The sequence below is a fragment of the Schistocerca gregaria genome, chromosome 8 (genome assembly GCF_023897955.1).
Source record: "Schistocerca gregaria isolate iqSchGreg1 chromosome 8, iqSchGreg1.2, whole genome shotgun sequence".
Lineage (NCBI taxonomy): Eukaryota > Metazoa > Arthropoda > Insecta > Orthoptera > Acrididae > Schistocerca > Schistocerca gregaria.
Window position 1 is genome coordinate 138,503,146 of NC_064927.1, and position 15,219 is coordinate 138,518,364.

The 15,219-nt window shown below is 42.6% G+C and overlaps 1 protein-coding gene across 1 annotated transcript in view; it reads left to right on the forward strand.

Annotated features, from left to right (window-relative positions):
- Positions 1-562: 562 nt before the first annotated feature.
- The window catches only part of LOC126284430 (uncharacterized), a 30,472-nt gene continuing 15,815 nt past the window's right edge, over positions 563-15,219 (forward strand). Inside the window, exon 1 of the mRNA XM_049983351.1 lies at positions 563-707. Within this exon, the coding sequence (XP_049839308.1) occupies positions 660-707 (48 nt within the window). The 5' untranslated portion in view covers positions 563-659. The remainder of the gene's footprint in view (positions 708-15,219) is intronic.

The window sequence follows — 15,219 nt, forward strand, 5'->3', positions numbered from 1 at the left end:
GAAAGAGCAACCAGTTACTTGTCAGTCTTCATTATTTTTGTGAGGTGTATCTTATGCTTAATATTCACTTCGTTGCTATTTTGCTTCCACAGAATATCCGATCCGGATTTTCTATGAGTTTTGTAACTCGAAATACTCCATTTCACCGACGCTTGAAATATTTACTCGTACTGTTTCTCTTGAAGCATCTACAATGTTGGATCTACTGTCGTCGAGAACCATTATTTACACAAATACCATCATCATTATTGAGAAATAATGGCAACACTTTCAGCCGTGTGTTTAAAGGTTTCACCATTAATTTCTATATTCTGACTAACAGTTGTCCAACTTTGCAACCGAAATAGAATATGGATATATGAAACTGTTTACAAAAATGAATGCCGTAAACGAGAATGAATCCGTCTCTTGCGCCTTATCAAATCGCGCTCAGTATATAGATAAGACAGTCAAGATTGAGACGTTCAAACGTACACAGAAAGAGACACATTATCTGAGAAAGATATGGTTCCATTATCAGTATTGCGGTAGCACACGATATTGGCTGCCGATCCATGGCGTTTCGTACACACACACCGCAGGTAGCGTGTTGATACAAGTGGTGCATTGAGCCTCAACATATGTCGCCTGCTTAAGTGACTCGCCAGTCCACAACGGAGATGCCGAGCGTACTCGCTGTTCTGCTGTGTGCACTGGCCCTCTTTCAGGTTAGTGGCTTTTGTAGAGAAAGCTGGTCTGGAAAATGCATGACTTAATTCTTCTGTATGTGATTTCGTGACTAGGAGGTAACTATTTGCATTCGCGTAATGTTCGTCAAATGGCGTTTGTATTGGCTCTCCATCTGTCTTACTTAATACTAAGTCCAGCTGAAGTCGATACTTCCTGTCAGTTTAAAACTGAAAGGCTAGACCGCGACTCGGATATATGTTACCGTTTTAATGCCGCAGCCGTTCCTCATAATAAATCTTCCTGACATCACTGTTCCTGAAAATTTACGCCTTTTTGTATCTTAAAATCCTGTCATGGAATTCAGAATCTTTATACAGATTGAAGGAAAGGCGTATCCAGGTAATATTCTGAAAACCTAAAATATTTCGTAATAAAAATATTCTGCGTAAGGGCGAAAATACAAGCAGAAACCTATCTTGGTCTCCTTCTCCCCTACTGTCCAATAGAAAGCTGGCAGAATTCGCGATATAAAACATCTTGGTAGGTAAATTTCCTCGTTTCGAAAAGTTACAGTACTTACTATGGTTCCATAAATTGAATCTGCTCTATATTAACGATATGTATGCAACATTCTCATATACTGTCAAAATCAAGCTTCATTATCGTTTCTGGCTAGCTCACCACCTCAAGTGTTTATAGCTTGACTTTTTTTGCTTTTTGTTTTCTTTCTCGCCGACACCAGTCGAACGTTTTCGTTCGACAAAACTATCTTTCAGGATCCAGTCTGCAATCGCCGCTTAAAGCGAGAAGTAATATAAGAACGTGACGTTGATCGCCTTATGAATTTTATTCAGCTCCTTACAGTCCGAACTCAAGCTTACACCGTGGTACTGAAATCAGGAAATTTTAAAAACTTTTCCTACAACTGTTCCCACACTTGTTAGAAATTATTCAATGCTGCTGATAAATGTATTCTAGCCATTGTACTAAAATTGTAGATCCTGAATTTAGACTACATGATACAAAATTCCTCAGTCTCCACTAATGGCCACTGCTTTTTCTTTTTTAATAGAGAAATGCCTCCAATCCGTTATTAAGAACGTCTGCATAAAGTAATGGGATTATGTATGTTTCACCAAAGTTATTTACATCATCTGCTTTCTCCTTGATCCTTGTCTTATTATTTCCGTCTAGCAATATATTTTTATGTGTTTCCGAGTTTTAACATCTATAGTAGTTTGTATTTAAACCGGAATATGGGTCGCATGTCAGAAACAACTAACTTGAAATATTCTCACACAAATTTCACGAGTTATACCATGCTCTGACAGTTATTACAGTTGTAACTGATACATATGAAAAACACTAAACTGGGTCTACGCAAATAACAAATGAGATTGTACATATTTTTTAAGATACGTTTCTTTTTCCACTCAATCATTGATCACTATTATAGGCCATAAGCGATTTTGGTTGCTGATTACAAGATTTCTTGAACCTTGTAATAGTGCCTAAGAACTAAAGTAAATATCTGAAATTGTGAGAAGTTACTTACTTCACCCATTACTGGCTAACACACCACAGTTAAATAAGCCTCTCGCCAAAAGGAACTTAAGGTATTTCTTAGCAAGTTACCCTGCAACTTAACAAACAGGTTTGAAGGTGGCTATACTCCGCCAAAACATAACGTGTCAATAAAAAATTGTATTGTGATATAAACTGACGAATATGAATTTGCATTTGAACAGGTTATAGACAAATTTCGAATCCTTCTGAAATTTCTGTATCAACTAAATACTTTATTAGTAGTTCTGATGAGCTAAGACTACTAGGTAAATCAGGATTTGTCACAGTGTAAGCAATGGTGCTACCTAGTATATGAGCTTCCTTAATTCTTTTCACACCCTGACGATTACGATCACAGAACTCGTATCTTCATGTGACCGTGTGTGCTGACTGGGGAAAATATTATACACTCCTGGAAATTGAAATAAGAACACCGTGAATTCATTGTCCCAGGAAGGGGAAACTTTATTGGCACATTCCTGGGGTCAGATACATCACATGATCACACTGACAGAACCACAGGCACATAGACACAGGCAACAGAGCATGCACAATGTCGGCACTAGTACAGTGTATATCCACTTTTCGCAGCAATGCAGGCTGCTATTCTCCCATGGAGACGATCGTAGAGATGCTGGATGTAGTCCTGTGGGACGGCTTGCCATGCCATTTCCACCTGGCGCCAGTTGGACCAGCGTTCGTGCTGGACTTGCAGACCGCGTGAGACGACGCTTCATCCAGTCCCAAACATGCTCAATGGGGGACAGATCCGGAGATTTGCTGGCCAGGGTAGTTGACTTACACCTTCCAGAGAACGTTGGGTGGCACGGGATACATGCGGACGTGCATTGTCCTGTTGGAACAGCAAGTTCCCTTGCCGGTCTAGGAATGGTAGAACGATGGGTTCGATGACGGTTTGGATGTACCGTGCACTATTCAGTGTCCCCTCGACGATCACCAGAGGTGTACGGCCAGTGTAGGAGATCGCTCCCCACACCATGATGCCGGGTGTTGGCCCTGTGTGCCTCGGTCGTATGCAGTCCTGATTGTGGCGCTCACCTGCACGGCGCCAAATACGCATACGACCATCATTGGCACCAAGGCAGAAGCGACTCTCATCCCTGAAGACGACACGTCTCCATTCGTCCCTCCATTCACGACTGTCGCGACACCACTGGAGGCGGGCTGCACGATGTTGGGGCGTGAGCGGAAGAGGGCCTAACGGTGTGCGGGACCATAGCCCAGCTTCATGGAGACGGTTGCGAATGGTCCTCGCCGATACCCCAGGAGCAACAGTGTCCCTAATTTGCTGGGAAGTGGCGGTGCGGTCCCCTACGGCACTGCGTAGGATCCTACGGTCTTGGCGTGCATCCGTGCGTCGCTGCGGTCCGGTCCCAGGTCGACGGGCACGTGCACCTTCCGCCGACCACTGGCGACAACATCGATGTACTGTGGAGACCTCACGCGCCACGTGTTGAGCAATTCGGCGGTACGTCCACCCGGCCTCCCGCATGCCCACTATACGCCCTCGCTCAAAGTCCGTCAACTGCACATACGGTTCACGTCCACGCTGTCGCGGCATGCTACCACTGTTAAAGACTGCGATGGAGCTCCGTATGCCACGGCAAACTGGCTGACACTGACGGCGGCGGTGCACAAATGCTGCGCAGCTAGCGCCATTCGACGGCCAACACCGCGGTTCCTGATGTGTCCGCCGTGCCGTGCGTGTGATCATTGCTTGTACAGCCCTCTCGCAGTGTCCGGAGCAAGTATGGTGGGTCTGACACACCGGTGTCAATGTGTTCTTTTTTCCATTTCCAGGAGTGTACACTCTCGTAAAAGAGGATACTGGTCGCTTTGAAGCCCGCCTACTGGTGTAGAACAGGTACTTGTAAACCACAGCTGTGAAATGCTGTGTGTGTGTGTGTGTGTGTGTGTGTGTGTGTGTGTGTGTGTGTGTGTGTGTGTGTGCGCGCGCGCGCGCGCGCGCTCACAAGTGCATGAGCGGGCTCAAGTGTGTGTGTGTGTGTGTGTGTGTGTGTAGAGTGTCTGCATGTGTGTGCGCACGTGAGTGTGTGTGCGCATGCGTTGCGTCTCGAGTGTGTGTGTGTGTCTGTTTGTGTGTATGAGTGAGAGTGAGTGTGTGAGAGTATGTGAGAGTGTGTGTCCAAGTGTGTGTGGCAGTCAGTTGTATGGAATCAACCCAGCAATATGGATCGATATGGTCGCGTGACAGAACGGCAAACAGAGGGATTGTGATTGGAACTGTCAGTAATCCATCCATGAATACATTGGTAACTAATGCAATGCCCCCTCTATGACAAATGGTTTCATACCCAATAGGAATTGCTGCTGCTACTAAACAGAGGAACCGATTTCCTGGTCGTAGATTGTGAAGAGAACTACAGGCAGAATACGACTGCAGTTGGGTACCTTACAAAAGGCCATTGTTCATACCACCATATAAAAGCTAAATATCTCCATTGGGTCAAACAACACTCAGACGTGACAGATTCTGACTGCTGTTTAGGGCGGTCAAACCAACATCGATTTGGCCTCTCCAAATGACGCAAGCCATCGAGTAACTGACAGGTCAATGAGGTGATTAATCTGCAGTATGTGGAGAGTGTAGCCCAGTAGGCTATTTAACACAGGGTATAATACAGGCGTTGTCTAATATTTCAGTCTTGTGAGAGTAATCAAATATTTAGAAGGAAGGAGTCTTAAGCAGCCCTACCTGAAAACACAGATAGGGATTATGATTGGAACTGTCCTTGAATAAAGTTGGCTGATTTGCTGGTGAATAATTGTCTACTAGGAAACGGTGTACCATTCGCAGCCATGTAAAACGACTAAGAACAGTGGTGTTAAAAAAATCCCTGTCAGGTTCGGGTAACTAATGCAATACGCTCTCTATGACAAATGGTTTCATACCCAATAGGAATTGCTGCTGCTAGTAAACAGAGGTCCATCTCAACCAATATCCTGGTCGTCGATTGTGAAGAGAACTGCATGCAGAATACGACTGCGTTTTAAGATGCAAGAAATGTTAATTATTATCGCACATTATAATCGATCACTAAATGTAACCAGCCTCTGAAACTCTTTTCAACTCTTCTCTTCCTCCACGACGTAAAATTGCTAAAATGCGTAAGTATTTGTAGTTGAAAATTCTCGAAGTCTGGGTTCCAATTCTCATTTGTCCATCCAGATTCAGGTTTTCAGCTGTTCCCCTGCATCGATTAAGAAGAAAGTTTACTTTGAAAATTTCAACATTTGCTGATACAGGAATGCATAGCAGTCTACTGGAAGCACGTGGCTCTGATGTTACAGCGACGTAAGATGAAGTAAAGTCTGTCAGACTGCGACAGAATTTTACTTATACTGCGGTTTATCGTTCCGAGATGTTGCTGCTCGCGTTTGTCAGGATTCCACAACTGTCATGCAGAAATGGAATCGACAGGTCCAGGAGGTTCATACTCAACACCATGCTGAATCTCAACGACGCTGCCCATTTGGGCCTGAGAGGACAGGCATGTTGTTTGCTCGACCCTGCTGGATTGTGCAGGCAAAACACACTTCTCAGGTCAAGAAAAGCGGTTCTTTACCGCAATACAAGTATCTGCATGGACTCTGCGCCGACGTCTGGAGCGACACAGAATGTCAGCACGGCGACTATTCTTGCAGTTTCCTTAAGGCGGCAGCAGAAAGAGCGGCGCTGACACCGCTGTGCAAACAAATCTGTATTCAAACGGCACGATGTCGTCTTTCAGACGAGTCCCACTACTGGTCAGAGCATCATGATGGGGTGTATCCATGTATAGAGGTGCCGAGGTGAGAGAACATTGCCAGATTGCATTCGTCATTTCCATGCAGGCCCGACATCTGATGGTATGGTGTGCCGTTGTGTACACAACACCATAACATGTGAATGACATCGGTGGTAATCTGCTTAGCAGGTGGCTGTTCCCTCCTTGACCTTGTCTTTCAACAAGGTAACACATGACTACATTTCCCCCACGCTGTCCTGACCTACCTCGATGCCTTTATTTATTTACTTAGCTACGTTCTGTTCATCAGATGCAAGAACAGACCATATGTTGCACGTGGATTTCATCTGTAATCCAGAAGGCGCAAATTGTTCTATGCTGCACTGCTGGACCGCAAATTTTGTAATGTATAGATTTGGACTACACTACTATGCACCATTACATTATACTGCACTACTGTACTTGGCATCACAGCCAAGCTAGATTCCACATTTGTATGGACAGTTAACCTCTGACGTGATGAAGCACAACTCAGGATTTGTGGGGGCTTTGCTGCTCTGCCACCCAAGGTGTAAAGATTGGAAAGTGGCTGACAGTCACTGGAAATCCGTTTTGGTTCTCCCTGTGACTAATCTCCTCACTTCTCTAGAAAGGTGTGGATATTCTGTCGCAGTGTCTCATTATCATGACGCATGACCTCTTCTTGCTTGTCTTTCAGCCATGTAGGCTAGCAATTCACAGGCTGGTATTTTAGCTGATAGCGAGTTCAGCTTCTCTCACAATTCCTTATTCCATACTCTGTTATAGACCACTGTATTATCAAAGACGGTCCTGTCCTGGTCTGTAAAATCTTGTCTGATTGAATACTCCCAGTTAATGTGGTCCGAGGTGCTGTCTTCTCCACATTCACAAATGTCTGTGGAGTTGTATTTTCAGTAAGTATCTGTCATATCGACCGTGTCTCGACAGGTAGTGTGAGGCTCCCTTGGTTGGGAGGTAGTAAAATATTCTTGACCTTTCTTTTATGTTATGAAGGAACTGCTAAGTCGTCCTCTCTGTTTCTGCCCTGTCACAGATTTGCTGCCAATCTTTATCAATACATGCCTTTATTCTTTATTCGACGTGGCTCTTGTGCTCAGTATCTCTATAACCATATATTCACCGTTTTTGAGCAAATATTGTGCACGTCTCTTTCTTACCGCTGGGTCCAGAGGTAGTATCGACAGAAAAAAACTGAGTCGGTGTTGTTGTATAGGCACCTGTTACGCGAGGAGTACACTTCTCTGTGCTCACTGTAAAGCGTGTACTCTCCCCACCTTTCTGGTTCTGTGCGCCCAGACGCTCGGCTCGTGGCCCACGATAGCGAATATTGCATTGTGGTAAGTAGTTATTGCAATTAATGGTAGCTGAAAACTTCTTTGGTCAATTTTCACTGTTCTGTTTCGAATTTTAAAGCGTCTCTGGCAGTCTGTTCCTACATGTGTATGAGACTTTTGCTTTCTGTAATGTTAATTCCAAGGTACCTACGAGTACATACTTCTTTTCTTTCCGTAGGTTGGTCATTTACTCCGATTGTGGGATTCCTCATTCTTGATAAACTTTCTTTTTGGTAACATATAGACTGTTTTGTGTATTGCTATCGTTAGTTTGTTTTTTACGTAACAGTTACTTGCTCTTTCAAGAATTTCCCTACAATTTTCCTTTAATTTAGACGTTGCGTTGACAGATATTAAATTAGCAGATCGCGTGCTCAGGCGGTTCAACCTCTACTGTTGTTACACTCAAAAGCTCTATGCCAACATCCGAGAACTCAGGACCGCAAGCAGAGCCCTGAGCCCTGTGGGCAGCTTTTGGTAATGTCTTTCACAACTGAATGGGAATACTGAGAAACCCCGCATGTCCATTTTTTGTTGTTGACAAAATTGAGTTACCTATGGTTTTGTATCTTAAACATATAGCCCGCTCATGATATAGAGGAATCCATTTGTAATGTTATGCAGTTATTGCATCACCTTCACTGAAGAAAACCCCATACGTAAAAAAGATATGGAATTTCCCAAAAATTTTAATTTATCAGCACTGTTTTAAAAAGAGAAAATAAAAATAGTCGATATTGCCTCTCACTCTTTGGTTTAATCGATTTATGTTTTTATTGATGGTAAAATGCCAGTCATGATGTTAGTGACAAATGTCAGGAAGTAATAAAAAACAGAAAGAATGAAATGGAGTTTCCGAAACATATAGCCATAAAATGAGCAAGAGGGAAAAATGAGGCGTATACAAACTCGAAAGGGAATGAGCTCAACCAAAACATCATGGTTATGACTGCAGGTGAGATCTAACCCAAACTTAGTATTGCTTCAAATTAAGGTTTAATTACACAGTGAACATAATAATGTAGAACATTAAATTCCATTAAATACGTAATTCTGTTTCCAGTAGTCGAATGAAACGCATGACAACTAAGATAACAGAGAGCAGCAAGATAGAATTATATGCTAAATTTATTGACTTCCGAATAAAAAATGAAGAGGATGGCTTCCTTCAAAGCCTCATAGAAGTAAAACAAACTGCAAGAAAGAAGCCTAGAAGTGAAAATGAATTTTGAGAGGAAGAAACCAAAAAGTGGGTCATATGTTTATGGGCTGTCAGTGCCCTCCCGGAAAAGCAAAACCAGTAGCATTAACAGTGGAAATAAAAAACACATCAACTCATTCCCAGTTAGGAAAGCAAATTACACCAATGAAGAATGGAACGTTCTTGACCCTAAACTAAAAGTGAAGATTATATGACAGATGTTCAAAAACATGATACTGGATATTCAAGTTGCCTATCAATTTTATTTGAAAATTTTCCTTGACATTTCGGTTCAAAATTTGGGTAACCACAAATGGATACGTGTTGCCCATCTGAAGAACTCGTAAAAATCGAAAGTCCATCTCTGAATGGTACCGTCAAAAGGGCACCAATAGCCAAGTTAATAGTGCACAAGAAGTGTGCTGGTTAGTTCTTCAACAAATTACATGCACTTAAAGCGAAAACTGAAACTGATTCTACCATTAAAGTTATCGCGTTTGATTTTATGCAGAACCTGCAGTTAAATTTTACTTGCTTTAGCTTTCATTAAATATCTTTAATGTGTGCAACTTATGGTGTGGAAGAGCTAGGTTTTACCTCTGTCATGAAGGAATTGTGGTGTCACCGCCAGACACCACACTTGCTAGATGGTAGCCTTTAAATCGGCCGCGGTCCGGTAGTATACGTCGGACCCGCGTGTCGCCACTATCAGTGATTGCAGACCGAGCGCCGCCACACGGCAGGTCTAGAGAGACTTCCTAGCACTCGCCCCAGTTGTACAGCCGACTTTGCTAGCGAGGGTTTACTGACTTCTACCCTCTCATTTGCCGAGACGATAGTTAGCATAGCCTTCAGCTACGTTATTTGCTACGACCTAGCAAGGCGCCACTATCCGTGCTATTGATATCGTGAATCATGTACCATAAAGAGCGACGTTCTCCATTAATGGATTAAAGTTAAGTATTCCACGAGCTACGTCCGTTTTTCTCAATTCTAATTCTCTTGTCATGTTCCAGACCTCACGCCAGCCTGCGTGAGCTAAAACGCGTGCATTTCGGCCTCCTTTAGCAATACGGTTGTCTCTCCTGCCAATCACAACAGGAATAGCACGAAAAAGCCCCGATTAAGTATGGTCATTTCTTTTTGATTATATATAAATGAAAATTTTGGAGAACATGATAAATACCTTCACTTGTTCTCCAGCTCTTGTAGAGGCAAAAATAAAAACCACAGAATGGCGAGATTTTGTTTAGTTCTGGTAACACAGAGAAGATTTCAAATTCATCAACCGTTGCTTACTTTCTAAGTGGTAGTGATTTTAGCATGGGGAAAAGGAAAATTGGAAAGGTGAATAGCATATATTTGCTGAACCAATAATAAAAGAACCCAGCACAATGATGAATTTTGAAGTGATAAATACCAAAAACAGGAGGGGTGCTAAATTTTAAGGAATGGTTGCTTAACTTACCGAAATAATGCTATGACCGATGAAACTCAAGGAAGGGCTACACATAAAAATAACAACAGAAGTTTCATGCAAGATAATTCCTGCAGTTCTGCTACTCATATGAAACTCTCGGTATTGTTTAAGTTAGGCCATTCATTGGCGGGAAAGAAGAGCACGCACTCTAACTGGCTGATCGAACATGAGCTAAGGCGATTTCTACCATGCCTAACAAAAGATGAAACCATCAAGAACTTGATTCTGACATATATAGTTGGCCATATATTTCATAAAATGAAGGATGTGTGGAGTATACTGCCAAAGAGAAAGGAAAATAGCCATAATTTGTTTGATGTTGTCCATATTTGCAATAAAGAATGAGTGAAGGATTGATTTATGTTTATTTATTACAAAATATTGAGAAAGACCACATGTTAACTACATAAATTTTAACGTAACCTCAAGAAATAGTATAAAGATCGCGTATAGAGTACTAGCGTTCATCCCTCTACATTTATTTTAAATGAGAAGAAAATGTAATTCTGCCATACTTTTAAGACATGGAATCTACATCTCCATAGATACTCCTCAAACCGCCGTACGGTGCGTGGCGGAGGGTACCCTGTATCATTACTTGCCACTTCCTTTCCTGTTTCACTCGCAAATAGAGCGGGGGATAAACTACTGTCCATATACCTCCTTATGAGAAATAATTTCTCGTATCTTATCTTCGTGCCCCTTACGCGCAATGTATGTTGGCGGCAGTAGAATCGTTCGAAGATCAGCTTTAAATGCCGGTTCTCTAAAATTTCTCAATAATGTTTCTCGGAAAGACCGTCGCTTTCCCTCCAGGAATTCCCATTTGAGTTCTCGAAGCATCTCCGTAACACTTACATTCGAGCAGTACTCAAAAATAGGTCGCACCATGTCCTATGTGCGGTATCCTTTACAGGTGATCCACTCTTTCCTAAAATTCTCTCAATAAACCGAAGTCGACCATTCGCGTTTTCTACCACAGTTCTCACATGCTCGTTTCATTTCATGTCGTTTCCCAACTTATTCTTTTTGTTATCAGTCTTCTAACTGGTTTAATGTGGCCCGCCACGATTTCCTCTCCTGCACTAACCTCTTCATCTCAGAGTAGCACTGGCAACCTGCTTCCTCAATTATACGCTGGAAGTATTCCAGTTTCCGCCTTCCTCCGTCCCTTCTCCTTATCAGTGTTTTCCACATATTTCTTTCCTCTCCGATTCTGCGCAGAACCTCCTCATTCCTTACCTTATCAGTCCACCTAATTTTCAACATTCGTCTGTAGCACCACATCTCAAATGCCTCGTTTCTCTTCTGTTCCGGTTTTCCCACAGTCCATGTTTCACTACCGCTCCAGACGTACATTCTCAGACATTTATTCCTCAAATAGAGGCCAATATTTGATATTAGTAGACTTCTCTTGGTCGGGAATGCTCTTTTTGCCATTGCTAGACTGCTTTTGATGTCCTCCTTGTTCCGTCCGTCATTGGTTATTTTACTGCCTAGTTAACAGAATTCCTTAACTTCATCTACTTCGTGACCATCAATCCTGATAAGTTTATCGCTGTTCTCGTTTCTACTACTTCTCATTACCTTCGTTTCTCTTCGATTTACTCTCAATCCATACTCTGTTCATTCCGTGCAGCAGATCATTTAATTCTTGACTTTCACTCAGGATAGCAATGTCATCAGCGAAACTTATCACTGATATCCTTTCACCTTGAATTTTAATTCCTCTCCTGAACCTTTCTTTTATTTTCATCATTGCTTCCTCGATGTACAAAATGAACAGCAGGGGCAAAAGGCTACATCCTTGTCTTACACCCTTTTTAATACGAGCACTTCGTTCTTGATCGTCCACTCTCATTATTCCCTCTTGGCTGTTGTACATGTTGCATATGACCCGTCTCTCCCTATAGCTTACCCCTAATTTTTTCAGAATTTCGAACATCTTGCACCATTTTACATTGTCGAACGCTTTTTCCAGGTCGACCAATCGTATGAACGTGTCTCGATATTTCTGTAGTCGTGCTTCCATTATTAGCCGTAATGTCAGAATTGCCTCTCTCGTGCCTTTACCTTTCCTAAAGCCAAACTGATCGTCATCTAGCGCATACTCATTTTCTTTTCCATTCTTCTACATATTATTCTTGTCAGCAGCTTGGCTGCATGAGCCGTTCAGCTCATTGTGCGATAATTCTCGCACGTGTCAGCTCTTGCCGTCTTCGGAATTCTGTGGACGATGCTTGTCCGCAAGTCAGATGGTATGTCGCCAGACTCATACATTCTACACACCAACGTGAATAGTCGTTCTCGTGTCACTTCCCCCAATGATTTTAAAATTTCTGATGGAATGTTACTTAACCCTTCTGCTTTTTTTGATCTTAAGTCCTCCAAAGCTCTTTTAATTTCCGATTCTAATACTGGATCCCCTATCTCTTCTAAATCGATTCCTTTTTCTTCTATCGCATCAGACAAACCCTTCCCCTCATAGAGGCTTTCAATATATTCTTTCCACCTATCCGCTTTCTCCTCTGCATTTAACAGTGGAATTCCCGTTGCACTCTTAATTTTATCACCCTTGCTTTTAATGTCGCCGAAGATTGTTTTGACTTTACTGTATGTATGTTGACTCTGTTCTTCCGACAGACATTTCTTTTTCGATGTCTTCACATTTTTCCTGCAGCCATTTCGTCTTAGCTTCCCTGCACTTTTTATTTATTTCATTCCTCAGCGCCTTGTATATCTCTATTCCGGAGTTTCCTGGAACAGTTTTGTAGTTCCTGCTTTCTTCTGTTACCCATGGTTCCCTCGCAGTTACCTTCTCTGTACCTACGTTTTCCTTCCCAAATTCTGTGATGGCCCTTCTTAGAGATGTCCATTCCACTTCACCTGTGCTGCCTTCTGAGCTATTACTTATTTCTGTATCTGTAGCCTTAGAGAACTTCAACCGTATGTCGTCATTCCTTAGTACTTCCGTATCCCACTTTTTTGCGTATTGACTTTTCCTGACTAATGTCTTAAACTTCAGCCTACTTTTTATCATTGCTGTATTATGATCTATCTGCTCCTGGGTACACCTTACAATCCAGTATCTAATTTTGTAATCTGTCTGACCATGATATAATCTAACTGTACCTTCCCGTATCATCCCGCCTTTACCAAGAGTATCTCGTCCTCTTGTGATTATTGAGCGAAGTATTCGCTATTACTAGCTAAAACTTGTTACAGAACTCAATTAGTCTTTCTCCTCTTTCATTCCTGGTCCCAAGCCCATATTCTCCCGTAACCTTCTCTCCTACTCCTTCCACTACAACTGCATTCCAGTCTGCCATGACTATTAGATTATCATCCCCCGTTACATACCGTATTACCCTTTCAATACCCTCATACACTTTCTCTATCTCTTCAGCATGCGACGTCGGCATGTACAACTGAACTGTCGCTGTCGGTGTTGGTTTGCTGTAGATTCTGACAAGAATAACCCTATCACTGAACTGTTCACAGTAACACACCCTCTGCATTACCTTCCTATTCATAACGAATCCTGCTCCCATTATACCATTTTCTACTGCTGTTGACATTGCCCTGTAGTCATCTTACCAGAAATTCTTGTCTTCTTTCCACTTCACTTCAGTGACCCCTAGTATATCTAGATTGAGCTTTTGCATTTCCCTTTTCAGATTTTCTGGTTCCCCTACGTCGTTCAAGCTTCTGAAATTCCTCACCCCGACTCGTAGAACGTTTATCTTTCGTTGATTATTCAATCTTTTTTGTGGTACCACCTTGACAGTCCCCTCCCAGGGATGCGAAATCTTATGGCAATGGAGAGACCATGATGACACTTCTTCTATTACAGGCCACATGTCCTATGGATACACGGTACGTGTCTTTAATGCAGTGGTTTCCATTGCCTTCTGCAACCTCATGCCGTTGATCATTGCTGATTCTTCCACCTTTAGGGACAGTTTCCTACTCCTAGGACAAGAGAGTGCCCTGAACCTATGTCCGCTCCTCCGCCCTCTTTGACAAGCCCGTCGGCAGGATGAAGGTGACCTCATATGCTGTAAGTCTTCGGCCACCGACGCTGTTTATTAGCCAAAATTTAAGCAGTGACGGGATTCGAACCCGGGACCGAAAACGTATTTGATGATGAATAAAAGACGCTACATCTACACCAACGTTACACCCGGATATTTAAACGACACGACTGTGTCAGGTAGGACACTAGTAACCTGTATCCGAGTATTACAGGTTTGATCTTCCTACTCATCTGCATTAATTTTTATTTTCATATTTAGGGCTAGCTGCCTTTCATCACACCAACTGGAAATGTTGTGTAAGTCGTCCTGTATCTTCTTACAGTCACTCAACTTCGACACCTTACCGTACACCACGGCATCATCAGTAAACAACCGCAGATTGCTGCCTGCCGTGTCCGCCAAATCATTTATGTCTATAGAGAACAACAGCGGTCCTACCACACTTCCCTGGGGCACTCTTTACTCTGGTGAGCACTCGCTGTCGAGAACAACATACTGATTTTCATTATTTAAGAAGTCTTCGAGCAACTCACATATATGTGTACTTATTCCATATGCCCACACATTAGTTAACAGCCTGCAATTGGGCACCGTGTCAAATGCTTTCCGGAAATATAGGAATATAGAATCTGCCTGTTGCCATTCATCCGTAGTTCTCAGTATATCATGTGAGAAAAGGGCAAACTGAGTTTCGCACGAGCAATGCTTTCTAAAATCGTGCTGATTCGTGGGCATAATCTTCTCAGAAATGGTTCAAATGGCTCTAAGCACTATGGGACTTAAACATCTGAGGTCATCAGTCCCCTAGACTTAGAACTACTTAAACCTATGTAAACCAAGGACATCACATACATCCATGCCCCAGGCAGGATTCGAACCTGCGACCGTAGCAGCAGCGCGGTTCCGGACTGAAGCTCCTAGAAACGCTCGGCCACAGCGGCCGACATAAGCTTCTCAGTCTTAAGAAAGTTTATTACATTCGAACTGAGAATATGTTCAAGAATTGTGTAACAAACTGAAGTTAAGAGATAATGGTCTATAATTTTGCGGATCCGTTCTTTTACCCGTTTTATATACTGAGTCATTTGCACTTTTTCCAGTTGCTTGGGACTTTGCGCTG